The sequence below is a fragment of the Podarcis cretensis genome, assembly GCF_951804945.1.
Source record: "Podarcis cretensis genome assembly, chromosome: 10".
In the NCBI taxonomy this organism is placed as follows: domain Eukaryota; kingdom Metazoa; phylum Chordata; class Lepidosauria; order Squamata; family Lacertidae; genus Podarcis; species Podarcis cretensis.
Window position 1 is genome coordinate 1,608,322 of NC_137179.1, and position 14,275 is coordinate 1,622,596.

Genomic DNA, 14,275 nt, shown 5'->3' on the forward strand with positions numbered 1-14,275 from the left:
AAACCTGAGAAGGGGTTTCATCAGGGAGTCCAAGGCGGCAGGAGGGAGTCCCGTGTTTTTCGTTGACAAGAGATCGATGAAAGGGCGACGCCTGGTGGTGGACTTTCAAATTTTGAACAGCCAGACGGAACCGGTGGCCTTCCCGATGCCGAGAATCAACGACGTTTTGGCACAGGTGCAGATGTACGTGAAGGATGTACGGCAGGTCCTGAGCAAATTCAAGGAGAACCACTTGTGGGTCAAGCTGGAGAAGTGTCAGTTCCACGCAAAGGAAGTCGAATTCCTGGGGTACCGGCTGTCGGACCAGGGGTTGGCAATGGACCCGGGGAAGGTGAAGGCAGTGGTGGAATAGGAGAGTCCCAAAACGAGGAAAGGTGAAAGGACAGAAACCAGCAGTTATAGAGAGCCTCAAGAAATTATCAGCAGCTTGTCGTCTGACAGTCAGTCTGACGTAGAGGGGGAGGAGGATGAGCCTGGGACAAGTCAGGCTGTACACAGAGGAAGTAAGAGGAGGAGTTTTCGCAGACTTGCATGCTGGGTGCGGAAAAGGAGGAAGTAAGACCAGAGGCAGCAACTGTGCACAAAGGGAAGGACACTAATTGTAACGCTGGAGATGTACGTTTGAACTTTGTCAAATAAATCAAGTCGTTTGGAACTGGCTAGGAGCCCAGAGTCTTATCTAAGCCAGCTGGCCAGCATAAGCTTTCTGACAAGCATCATCGTTTAAAATTTTAAATAGTTCAGCTGAAATATCATCACTTCCACTGGCCTTGTTATTAGCAGTGCTTTCTAAGGCCCATTTGACTTCACTCTCCAGGATGTCTGGCTCAAGGTCAGCAACCACACTACCTGGGGTATACGAGACATCCATTTCTTTCTGGTACAGTTCCTCTGTGTATTCTTGCCACCTCCTCTTGGTGTCTTCTGCTTCTGTTAGGTCCTTTCCACTTTTATCTTTTATTATGGTAATCTTTGTACGAAATGTTCCTTTCATATCTCCAATTTTCTTGAACAGATCTCTGGTTTTTCTATTGTTTTCCTCTATTTCTTTGCATTGCTTGTTTAAGAAGGCCTTCTTGTCTCTTCTTGCTATTTTTTGGAAATCTGCATTCAATTTCCTGTATCTTTCACTATCTCCCTCGCATTTTGCTTGCCTTCTCTCCCCCGCTATTTGTAAGGCCTCGTTTGACAGCCACTTTGCTTTCTTGTATTTCCTTTTCACTGGGATGGTTTTAGTTGCTGCCTCTTGTGTTACGAGCCTCCGTCCATAGTTCTTCAGGCACTCTGTCCACCAAATCTAAATCCTTAAACCTGTTCCTCACTTCCACTGTGTATTCATAAGGGATTTGACTTAGATTGTATCTTACCGGCCCAGTGGTTTTTCCTACTTTCTTCAGTTTAAGCTTGAATTTTGCTATAAGAAGCTGATGATCTGAGCCAAAGTCAGCTCCAGGTCTTGTTTTTGCTGACTGTATAGAGCTTCTCCATCTTTGGCTGCAGAGAATATAATCAATCTGATTTCGATGCTGCCCATCTGGTGATGTCCATGTGTAGAGTCGTCTCTTGTGTTGTTGGAAAAGCGTGTTTGTGATGACCAGCTTGTTCTCTTGGCAGAACTCTATTAGCCTTTGCCCTGCTTCGTTTTGAACTCCAAGGCCAAACTTGCCAGTTGTTCCTTTTATCTCTTGACTCCCTACTTTAGCATTCCAATCCCCTATAATGAGAAGAACATCCTTCTTTGGTGTCACTTCTATAAGGTGTTGTAAGTCTTCATAGAATTGGTCAATTTCAGTTTCTTCAGCACCAGTAGTTGGTGCATAAACTTGGATTACTGTGATGTTAAAAGGTCTGCCTTGGATTCGTATCGAGATCATTCTATCATTTTTGAGATTGCATCCCAGTACAGCTTTTGCCACTCTTTTGTTGACTATGAGGGCCACTCCATTTCTTTTACGGGTTTCTTGCCCACAGTAGTAGATATGATGGTCATCCGAACTGAATTCACCCATTCCCGTCCATTTTAGTTCACTGATGCCCAGGATGTCAATATTTATTCTTGCCATCTCATTTTTGACCACCTCCAACTTACCCATGTTCATGGTTCTTACATTCCTTTTTTTATATATAAATATTTATTAAAAGTTTTTTCAATTTTATAAACTAAAAAGATCCAATTAACACAACAGAAAAACATAAACATAAACAGAGAACATAAATATACATTTAACAACAAAACAAAACAGATATAATTCCCAAATCTTATCTCCATTACCTTATATCCCGGACTTCCTCTCACCTCCCCCTTTTGTATTCCAGTTTAAACTTAAATTCAGCAAAGTCCTTATGACCACATTAATATAACTTATCTTAACTTATTTTTCCACCTTTACATTACAGCTGGTAACCATTTAATTTCTGTCCAACATCATTCTAACTTTCATTAATTTTACAGTATTTCTGTAGATAGTCCTTGAATTTCTTCCAATCTTCTTCCGCCGACTCTTTCCCCTGGTCTCGGATTCTGCCAGTCATTCCCGCCAATCCCATGTATTCGATCATCTTCATCTGCCATTCCTCCAGAGTGGGTAAATCTTGTATTTTCCAATATTTTGCTATAAGAATTCTAGCTGCTGTTGTCGCATACATAAAGAAAGTTCTGTCCTGGGGGGGGGGGATGCACTTGAGCTGATGCCTCTTGAGTTGCTCTGTCTGTCAGGTTGCCCTCATGTGCCCCCCCCCCCAAGCAGGGCTCCCGTGCCTTGTTTGTCGTAATTGAAAGCAGGAGCTGAAGATTTTGCAAGTGGTAAACTATGAGATAAAATAAGAAACTCCTAGAAGTAACAGATGAGGCTAAGAGATAGAGAAAGATCAATAATAATGATTATTATGGATTACGATTGGAAGTAAGGATAAGAAGTTTGTAATGAAAGAGGATATTGATGCTAAATATGTGTTATGATGGGAACTGCTAAATATGTGTTATGATGAAATTCAGATTGGAAGGTGTCAAGGAAGTCTTCTAGCAATGTAAATATACCAGGGAATAAGAAGAAGAAGAATTCTTTTATCTTTTGCATTTTTATTGTTGTTCAGTTTTTATGTTGTGTTAAATGTTGTGTTAAATGTAATGTTCTTTTCTGTGTTTATGTTTATGTATTATTATAAGAGCCTGGTGTGCTCTGGTCCACGGAGTCACGAAGAGCCGGACAGGACTAAACGACTAAACAACAAAACCAATAAATTTTTTAGGGGGGGGCAGCACCTTCTAGCTTCGTCAGGGCAAGCATATTGTTATGTGGGCGTGAGCTCCGTCTTCCTTGAGGCAAGTGTTCTTTGTCGCAGCTTTGCTTCATGAGAAGTCAAGCAGCAATTTGGAGCTCAATACGCCAAGGAGCAAACCAAAATTCTTGGCGTCCTCAGTTTAGGGCTAATCTACTGAAGACCCTGCAATAAAACCCTGCATATGTTTGCCCAGAAGTATGCCAGATGGACGCTAGTGTAGAGTTTCCCCGCGCAAGTGTGCTTAGTAAACTCTGCAGTTCTGCAGCCGAATCCCAACGCATAAATAATGTTGCAGTCCTGACCCCTGATTCCACTCTTTGTTTTATTCTTAATCCAATATCTTAATATGCTATAACTTTATATTTTCATCTATTATCAACCTATTTTTGAGAATTCATTCTAGCCTTATTGCTAAAAACCAATTCATTTCAATCCAACATCATTTTAACTTTCATTAATTTTACAATATTTCTGCAAATATTCTTTGAATTTTTTCCAATCTTCTTCCACCGACTCTTCTCCCTGGTCTCAGATTCTGCCAGTCATTTCCGCCAGTTCCATATAGTCCATTACTTTCATCTGCCATTCTTCCAGGGTGGGTAGATCTTGTGTCTTCCAGTACTTTGTGATGAGTATTCTTGCTGCTGTTGTGGCGTACATAAAAAAAGTTCTATCCTTTTTTGGCACCAATTGGCCTACCATGCCCAGGAGAAAGGCTTCTGGTTTCTTCAAGAAGGTATACTTAAATACCTTTTTCATTTCATTATATATCATTTCCCAGAAAGCCTTAATCCTTGAGCACGTGCACCAAAGGTGAAAGAATGTACCTTCATATTCTTTACATTTCCAACACTTATTGTCGGGCAGATGATATATTTTTGCAAGCTTGACAGCTGTCATGTACCACCTGTATATCATTTTCATAATATTCTCTCTTAAGGCATTACATGCCGTGAATTTCATACCTGTGGTCCACAACTGTTCCCAGTCAGCTAACATTATGTTATGTCCCACATCTTGTGCCCATTTAATCATAGCAGATTTTACCGTTTCATCAGGAAACAGCTTTTCCTCTCAGACTCTAGCGCATCTGAGATTATCAACGAGCACAACCAGGGCAATTTCAGTTCCATGATGAGGCCTGAATCCCAATAGGAAGGATAATGGTGAAAGAAGCTTTCCTGTTCCTGCCCCCCCAAAAGCTTCAAATATTCTGAATCCTTTTTAATTAATGTATGATATAAGCAGCAGTTCTGTTTTACATATTCTACATTGGAGAGATTTTGATACACAGGTCTGAGCTCATCTCTCTGCCTGAAACTGCTGTGTTAGCAGCACTGTGAGCCTGGACATTGTGTTTGGGGTTCAGGGCTGCCTAGACAACAAGACCCCCTTCTCAGCCTGGCTGATATGGTCCCAAGGAAAGCAGAGCAGTACGTTAGGCACCAGCTTGGCTGCAGGAGTGGCTGGAAGGAGGTGTGCAGGGCACCATCCAACCCTCTTAGAGACTCCACTCTGGATTTGTGTAGGTTTTCCTCCACTGCTTTTTCTTCTCCTGATGGTAACTGAAGAGGAAGTGAGGGAGTGCACCAAAGTATTACAACCACAGATTTCCTTCCCTTTGGGCTCCCTTCCCCGGTTGACGAGCCCCATCTGCCCTGACTTTCCTCTGCAGAATGGGCACAATCTGCCTTCTTGACTGTGGGATTCACTGTTGTTCTCATCCTTTCCATCCACCAGAGCCTGCCATCACCTGCAGCAGAATTCCCTAATACAACAAGGATTTGAGACCCAGCAGCTATCCTCACCTGGTTTAGCCAGCCGGTTGAAGCCGTTCCTGGGATTGTGGCCCCTGTTGCATGCTGACAGCTTCTGGAAGCCACAGGTGAGAGCTGAGTGCAGGGTGGGGACCAATGGTGGATAAATTACCCCATAAGGTGCATGACATTTCCCCCACCAAAGGTACTACCGCTCCCCTAACACCCCATGACATCGTATGATTATGATCTTTAAGACAGAACAGGAATAAATTCATGTCCCCAGAAATAACACAACTTCAGTACATCAATAAATCAATACTACATATTCCACTAAGTACAGTTTATCTATTTGCCTTGAATGTCCTGCTTTTCAGTGTCCTTTTAGGATAGTCTTGCATCAGAAGATGGGCACGAGATCAGACAGCACATAATTCTTTAAAAAATCGTGCTGCTTTATGAACATTGATTGAGGATTTTGAAAGTTGCTCATTAATTACTATCATTTGACATAGCATCTTCAATTCCTAAAAATTGGGAACATGAGTAGGAGGCGAGGGAATGTAGGAGACGTTGAAATAGGAGAAGGTGCTAATGGAGCTTGATGTGTTCTCTTTCCCTTAGTTCTCTTCCTTGGAACCAAAAGAGGATTTCCTTTCTTCCCACTCTGAAGAAGGAGATGGAGAAGACAGTCAGAACTCCAGGGAATGCGGCACCTTTCGTTCCATTAGGAATAGAAATTAAAATGTGGAATGTGCTTCACTGAATGAGCACCCATAGTTCACATCAACGACCTCCAACAGGGGAGAAACCATTTAAAGGTATGGAGTGCAGAAAGAACTTCAGTCAGAATGAAACCCTTAGAACACATCAATGGACTCACACAGGGGAGAAACCATTTCAATGTATTGAGTGTGGAAAGAGCTTCAGTCAGAGTGGACACCTCAATATACATCAACTGACTCACAGAGGGGAGAAACCATTTAAATGCCTGGAATGCGGAAAGAGCTTTAGTGATAATGGAAAACTTAGAACACATCAACGGACTCACACCGGGGAGAAACCATATAAATGTATGGAGTGTGGAAAGAGCTTCAGTTTCAATGGAAAGCTTAGAACACATCAACGGATTCACACAGGGGAGAAACCATATCAATGTATTGAGTGTGGAAAGAGCTTCAGTCAGAGTGGACACCTCAATATACATCAAAGGACTCACACAGGGGAGAAACCATTTAAATGCCTGGAATGCGGAAAGAGCTTTAGTGATAATGGAAAACTTAGAACACATCAACGGATTCACACCGGGGAGAAACCATATAAATGTATGGAGTGTGGAAAGAGCTTCAGTTTCAATGGAAAGCTTAGAACACATCAACGGATTCACACAGGGGAGAAACCATATCAATGTATTGAGTGTGGAAAGAGCTTCAGTCAGAGTGGACACCTCAATATACATCAACGGACTCACACAGGGGAGAAACCATTTAAATGCCTGGAGTGCGGAAAGAGCTTTAGTGATAATGGAAAGCTTAGAACACATCAGCGGACTCACACCGGGGAGAAACCATATCAATGTATTGAGTGTGGAAAGAGCTTCAATTTCAATGCAACCCTTAGAACACATCAACGGACTCACACAGGGGAGAAACCTTTTAAATGTATGAACTGTGGAAAGAGCTTTAGTCAGAGTGGACACCTCTATATACATCAACTGACTCACACAGGGGAGAAACCATTTAAATGCCTGGAGTGCGGAAAGAGCTTTAGCGATAATGGAAAACTTAGAACACATCAACGAACTCACACAGGGGAGAAACCATTTAAATGCCTGGAGTGCGGAAAGAGCTTTAGTGATAATGGAAAACTTAGAACACATCAACGGATTCACACCGGGGAGAAACCATATAAATGTATGGAGTGTGGAAAGAGCTTTAGTGATAGTGGAACCCGTAGAAAACATCAACAGACTCACACAGGGGAGAAACCTTTTAAATGTATGAAGTGTGGAAAGAGCTTCAGTCAGAGTGGATACCTTAGAAATCATCAACGGATTCACACAGGGGAGAAGCCATATAAATGTATGGAGTGTGGAAAGAGCTTCGGTTTCAATGCGAACCTTAGAAAACATCAACGGACTCACACAGGGGAGAAACCATTTAAATGCATGGAGTGCGGAAAGAGCTTCAGTTTCAATGCAACCCTTAGAAAACATCAACGGATTCACACAGGGGAGAAACCATTTAAATGTATGGAATGTGGAAAGAGCTTTAGTGATAGTGGAACCCGTAGAAAACATCAACAGACTCACACAGGGGAGAAACCTTTTAAATGTATGAAGTGTGGAAAGAGCTTCAGTCAGAGTGGATACCTTAGAAATCATCAACGGATTCACACAGGGGAGAAGCCATATAAATGTATGGAGTGTGGAAAGAGCTTCGGTTTCAATGCGAACCTTAGAAAACATCAACGGACTCACACATCGGAGAAACCATTTAAATGTATGGAGTGCGGAAAGAGCTTCAGTTGGAATGAAAAACTTAAATTACACCAGCGGATTCACACAGGCGAGAAACCATATAAATGTATGGAGTGTGGAAAGAGCTTCAGTCAGGGTGGACACCTTAGAAAACATCAGCAGACACACAGGGGAGAAATTGTTTAAATGTATGGCGGATGGTAGGAGCTGCAGTCAGCGTGGAACGCTTGATTTATGTCAACAAATTCACACAAAAGATAAGCCTTATAAATATAAGGAAAGTTGAGAGTTTCAATCATAGTGGAAGTCCTATATCAACAGACTCACGGACAGGAAGAACTTTAGGAGTGAAACCCTACAAACCATCAACAAACTCAAAGAGGAGAAGCAGTTTAAATGAAAAGTTTGCAAAAACTGCTTTATTTACAATAGAGTGTTTAAGGAACATCCAGGGACTCTCACATGGAAGAACCCATTTAGATGTATGGAGAATGGAGGACTTCCGGGTTGGCGCCTCTGGCAATGGCAGAATTCCTCTGATTGGGAGGAATTTGCTCCGTGGAATTCAGGGTCTGGCCACCACGGTGAAAGCGGAGACCCACAAAAATCACAGGCGGGAGAAGCTTGTGAGCGTGGGATTCGGCTGGCACCTTTTGCGCCTCCCCTACTCGCAGGGAGACCCAGTTTCGGGGATCCGGAGCGACGTGGGGTGAGTGGCGCGGTGCCTTTTTTTTAAAATGATATTTATTAAAGTTTCCAATAAAAACATATAAACACAGACAACAATAAAAACATACATAAACAAAAGACCAAAAACCAGTATAATTTCAAACCTTATTTTCTGAACCTAATTTCCCCAACCTCCTCACACCTCCCCCTTCTGTATTCTAATCTCATTTATCTTATCAGCAAATCCATTCCCTTATTTCCCATAGTTTTTGATAATTCTGTTCTTTTTCCTTAATCAGCGTCCCTGAAAACCACTAATTTTTAAACCCATATCTTTCTAGCCTTCATTAATTTTATAATGTTTATTAAGATAGTCTTTGAACTTCTTCCAATCTTCTTCCACTGTCTCTTTGTCCTGGTCTCGGAATCTGCCAGTCATCTCTGCCAGTCCCATGTAGTCTATCATCTTCATCTGCCATTCTTCCAGGGTGGGTAGATCTGGTGTCTTCCAATACTTTGCAATAAGAATCCTTGCTGCTGTAGTAGCATACATAAAAAAGTTCTGTCCTTCTTTAACACCACATGGCTAACCATACCCAGGAGAAAGGCCTCTGGTATCTTCAAGAAGGTATATTTAAATACCTTTTTCATTTCATTATATATCATTTCCCAGAAAGCCTTAATCCTTGGGCATGTCCACCAGAGGTGAAAAAATGTACCTTCATTTTCTTTACATTTCCAACATTTGTTATCTGATAAGTGGTAAATTTTTGCAAGCTTGACTGGGGTCATGTACCACCTATAGATCATTTTCATAATATTCTCTCTCATAATATTCACATGCCGTGAATTTCATACCGGTGGTCCACAACCTTTCCCAGTCAGCGAACATAATGTTATGACCAATATCTTGTGCCCACTTAATCATAGCTGATTTAACTGTTTCATCCTGCGTATTCCATTTCAACAGCAAGTTATACATTTTTGACTGATTCTTAGTTTTGGGTTCTAACAACTGTTTCCAGTTTTGATTTTTCCACCTGAAAGCCAATTTTCCTGTCCAACTTATAGACCTCCAGTATTTGATAATAGTGAAGCCAGTCTCGCACTTTATCTTTTAGATTCTCAAAACTCTGCAATTTCCACCTATTACCCTCCTGTTCTAAAATTTCACAATATTTTGGCCATTTAGACTCCATATTAAGTTTTTTCAAAGCTTTTGCCTCCATTGGTGACAACCACCTTGGAGTTTTATTCTCCAACAAATCTTTATATTTAATCCAGACATTATACAATGCTTTCCTGACAATATGGTTTTTAAAACCTTTATGAGCCTTATCCTTGTCGTACCACAAATATGCATGCCACCCAAAGAAATTGTTAAAACCTTCCAAATCTAAAATGTCTGTGTTCTCGAGAAGCAGCCAGTCCTTTAGCCAGCAGAAAGCTGCTGATTCATAATAAAGTTTCAAGTCTGGCAGGGCAAATCCCCCTCTTTCCTTTGCATCAGTTAAAATCTTAAATTTTATATTGGGCTTTTTGCCCTGCCAGATAAATTTAGAAATGTCTTGCTGCCAACCCTTGAAACATTCCATCTTGTCCACAATTTGCAATGTTTGGAACAGAAACAACATTCTAGGCAATACATTCATCTTTATAACTGCTATTCGACCAGACAAGGAAAGCTTCAAATTTGACCAAATTTCTAGGTCTTTTTTCACTTGTTTCCAACATTTCTCATAATTGTCTTTAAATAGATTCATATTTTTAGCTGTCATATTGATCCCCAAATATTTTACACTTAACCACAGTTAAACCTGTCTCATTCTGAAACGTCTCTTTCTCAGTAACTGTTAAGTTTTTCCTCTAATACCTTAGTTTTTGACTTATTCAATTTAAATCCTGCCACTTGACCAAATTCTTGCATCAATTCCAAAACCCTTTTAGTACTAGATTCTGGCTCTTGTAATGTAAGTACCAAATCATCTGCAAAAGCTCTCAATTTATATTGTTTTGCTCCGACCTGAACCCCTTTAACCAGCTGGTCCTTTCTTATCATGTTCAACAAAAGCTCCAGGACCGAAATAAAGAGTAATGGGGAAATTGGGCACCCCTGGCGTGTCCCTTTCTCTATTTTAAGTTCTTCCGTAATCACATTGTTCACTATAAGTTTAGCCTTTTGTTCAGAGTATATTGCGCCTATACCGTTTTCAAACCCTTGACCTACCCCCATCCCCTGGAGATTCTTCTTCATAAAGGTCCAAGAAATGTTGTCAAAGGCTTTCTCCGCGTCCACAAATATCAAAGCAGCTTTTGTATTTATATTAACTTCTAACATTTCCAAAATGTCTATTATATTCCTTACATTATCTGATAAATGTCTTCTCGGGAGAAAGCCTGCTTGGTCACTATGAATCTCCCCCATCAATACTTTTTTCAATCTTTTAGCTAAAATGTCAGCAAAGATTTTGTAATCCACATTTAGTAAAGAAATTGGGCGGTAGTTCTTAAGTTGGGTCTTCTCAGTCTCTGTCTTCGGTATAAGCGTGATGTAGGCCTCTTTCCACGTTTCAGGTGCTTTTTTCCCCTCAAGAATTTTGTTGCAGACTTCCTTCAAAGGTTGTAATATCCATTCCTTTAAAGCTTTGTAGTATTTGGAAGTCAGTCCATCAGGCCCCGGAGATTTGCCCAGTTGCATACTTTGAATGGCACTCTCTATTTCTTGTTCAGTTATTTTCTGGTTCAGAAGTACTTTACCCTCACTTGAAATTTCCTTCAGTCCATTTTTCTCCAAAAATTGTTCTATATCAGAGTCTTTTTGTGGCCCTTGTGCATACAGTTGTTTAAAGTATCTCTGGAAGCAACTTCTAATTTCAATTGGATTATAAATGTTCTTTCCATCCACTTCCAAATTTGTCACTATATTTAATTTTTGTCTCTTCTTCAATTGCCAAGCTAAGAAATTACCACATTTATCAGCGGATTCAAAGGTCTTCTGTCTCATTTGTTTAATTTTCCATTCTATTTCTTGGTTCATCAATTCCATATACTGAACCTGGTATAATTTACCAGGTGCTTCAAATTGACTGCTTCTTTCACGGAGTGAAGCCGCATTGCTGTTGCCAGACAGCGCTGACTTTTTCCTGTGGACAATTTGATTCTAAACAACTACCCATGAGTAGAACGGAAAATTGGATTTTTAAACGTCTTAATTTGGCACCAAAGCGGGGAGGTTTCAAACAGGAAGTCCGCCTTCCCCTTTTGTAAATAGATTGAAGCAAAGAGCTTGCAAGCTAAAGTCCTGGAAAGTCCTCTAAAGGATTAAACTTCCTTCGACTAAAAGCATTAAACCCCCCTTGGAAGCAGGAGAAGAGGGGGGAAATTTTGGATCGCATAAGCCCGCAGGAGAGAGTGAAGAAAGTTAAATTACCACCGCTCTGAACCTGGAAACGGGCTGCTAGCAAGACTGACATTTTGGGAAAGTTCATTGATTGTGAATAAAATGTTTGTTGAAAGCTAGTTAAATAAGAGAAATATATTGTTTCCATTGTCTCCTTCTGCATTTAAAAAGGAGTAAAAGTAACTGAAAATTGAAACTAATTTTATTGCTTGAACTGTACTTAAAAGGATTGATACAAATAGAAATTGTTTCCCTCTAGAGGGAGCCTTTGAAACTGTTACAAGAGTTGAGCTGGTGGAATCTCCAGCTGTAAGATAAAAAACCGTGAGAACCAGGGATTGACCTTGGATTGGTTAAGCATGTTGACAGAAGAAGCCTTAGTGATTGCATTTTGTAAGATAAGTGATTCATTGGAACAGCTCCACAAGAAGATGGATGTGATGACTATTAAAATTGATAACTTGGGACAAAAAGTGACTAATTTTGGACAAAAAGTGAATATCTATACAGAAACTATTCGGGAATCGACACAGGAATCTACTTTGACATGCCAAACTGTGGAGAAGGCGAGGGAGAAAGTTGTTGTTGTTGAACCTAAAGTAATACAAGTGGAGAAGGAGAGAGCCCCAGCCTTACAGAGGCAATTTGATGATTATAAGTTGTTGCCTTCTATGATTGAATTCAGAGAAAGTCAGTTTTAGAGGATTGGAGCCCTGCTTGGCCTGGAGAAGGAAAGTTGGATAGATCATCTCATGCAGGGATTTACTGACCTTTGGGACCTGGACCTGGGTCAGGAGGAGATTGGAGCTGTGGGGACTTTCGGATTTGGAGGGATTTTGAAATACGTCCTGAAATATCTTTTGGATTTTAGTTTCAACTACGAAGATTTGGCTGACCTGTCGAGAAGGAATAAAAACATTGCTAGGTTGGAGCTTCCCCGAGATCTACTCTTCAGTATCAAAGGAAGGAAATTAAGAACAAGATCAGCAGAAGACAAAGTAAAGTGCAGGTATAAATATGAAGAAGACCTGCAGAAGGGACTTGGAAAAGTTAAGAGCTTCGGACAGAAGATCACCAGGTTGATGGACTATATGGAACTGACGGAAATGACTGGCAGAATCCGAGACCAGGGAGAAGAGACGGTGGAAGAAGATTGGAAAAAGTTTAAAGTCTATTTACAGAAATATTTTTAAGTTAATGAGTGTCAGAAAAATGTTGGAATGAAATTATATGGCTTTAGTAGAAATGTTATAAGGAGTTAAGCATAAATAAGTATTATAGTATTAATGGAAAATAAGGTTAAAATAAGTTAAGATAATTATATGACAGAAAATAGAGAAAGTTGGAAAGGAATTGCTGAAACAATTAATAGAAGTGGAATACAAAAAGGGAGGTGAGAGGAGGTTGATGAAACAAGGGAATGAAAGATAAGGCATTGAAATGGTATGATGTATGTTTTTAAATTGTTTTTGTTCTGTTTTGTTTAGTTTAATGTGTTAATGTTGCGTTGTGTATTGTTTATATATTGTATTGTATTGTTTTTTCTTTTTTTGTTTCTTCTTTCTTTTCTTTCTCTTCTTTTTTGTAAGGTTTAAAAGTAATAAATATTTTTTTTTTAAAAAAAAAATAGATGTATGGAGAAGGGGACATTTTCCTTTCAGTGTCCACTCTTTCTTCACAGCAATGAACTCACCAGGAAATCAGGCTTAAACACACGACGTGTATTTGAATTTCTTGTGTTTATATGTTAAGGTGAACAGCAATGAAATATTGAAGGCAATGTCAAACAATGTGAGTGTAATCTAAGAGGTAAAGTACCTTTCGATAGAGAGGATGAATCTGGTTTGCTGGTGGTGAGTGAGGATTAGGGCTGGGCGATATATTGATATCTGGTCCAATACCGGTTTCTAGAGCACATCTGAAGAACAGCTGATATGGTAATACACCGCGAATTACAGTGTGTGTTTCTGGGATGTGCCTCCAAGCAGCGGCAGAAAGCTTTGCTTCGTGACGTCCCTGCAGATGCCGAGTTCCTGACTTCCCTCCCAGGCAACAGGAAGCGAAAGACACACATCCATTGCCCTGTGTCCTTCCAGCCTTTTTCCTCCCTTGCTCCCTTCTGCCGGTTTGTGTGCCTGACTTAGATATCCTGCGTGCTGTATTTTTTTACTTCTGAAACTGGATTTGCTCTCAGGAGCCAAGTTTTGTGCCTCACTGGGGTCCCAGGGAGAACTGTATGCTTTGAAAGCTCAGTAAACTATTACTGAAGAAGTCCCGCTGCTTCTCTGTGTGTTTTTGACCTAAGTGTGGGACTTGCTCTACATGTGGCCCCTACCCTGCTGCTACTTGGCTCATGCCCTGGAGTTGCTCTACTCAAGCATGCAAGACGGTTTTTGCACCAAACTCTGTCACCCCCCCACCGCATGATCTCCAAGCACTGCTTCTTCACCAGAACTTCATCGCTGCCTCCTGCACTTTCTGAAGAAAACTTATAATACTGTAAGTTAATGGGTAATTTCCCCACAAGCCTAACTGCAAGAGGGGAGCGGAGGGACTGCAGGTACCAGGGAAGTCTCCTGATAGGCCCATCTTCACTCTTGAACCCCATGGGGCAACCCCAGAGCTCCTGCTTATTCTGGTGTTTGGGGAAGACAGTACTTTTCCATAGTCCCAGAAGTTTTTATTCAG

At 40.8% G+C, this 14,275-nt stretch overlaps 1 protein-coding gene and 1 long non-coding RNA gene across 2 annotated transcripts in view; one reads left to right on the forward strand and one right to left on the reverse strand.

The window, feature by feature from the left end:
- The window catches only part of LOC307225306, a 167,030-nt gene that overhangs the window by 81,442 nt on the left and 71,313 nt on the right, over positions 1 to 14,275 (reverse strand). The gene's annotated exons all lie outside the window — the stretch shown is intronic.
- On the forward strand, positions 5,806 to 8,016 carry LOC307224831 (uncharacterized protein; the record flags this gene model as incomplete). The annotated part of the gene is made up of 1 exon (XM_079991957.1): positions 5,806 to 8,016. The coding sequence occupies one exon, from the start codon at positions 5,806 to 5,808 to the stop codon at positions 7,702 to 7,704; it is 1,899 nt and encodes a 632-aa protein (XP_079848083.1). The 3' UTR covers positions 7,705 to 8,016.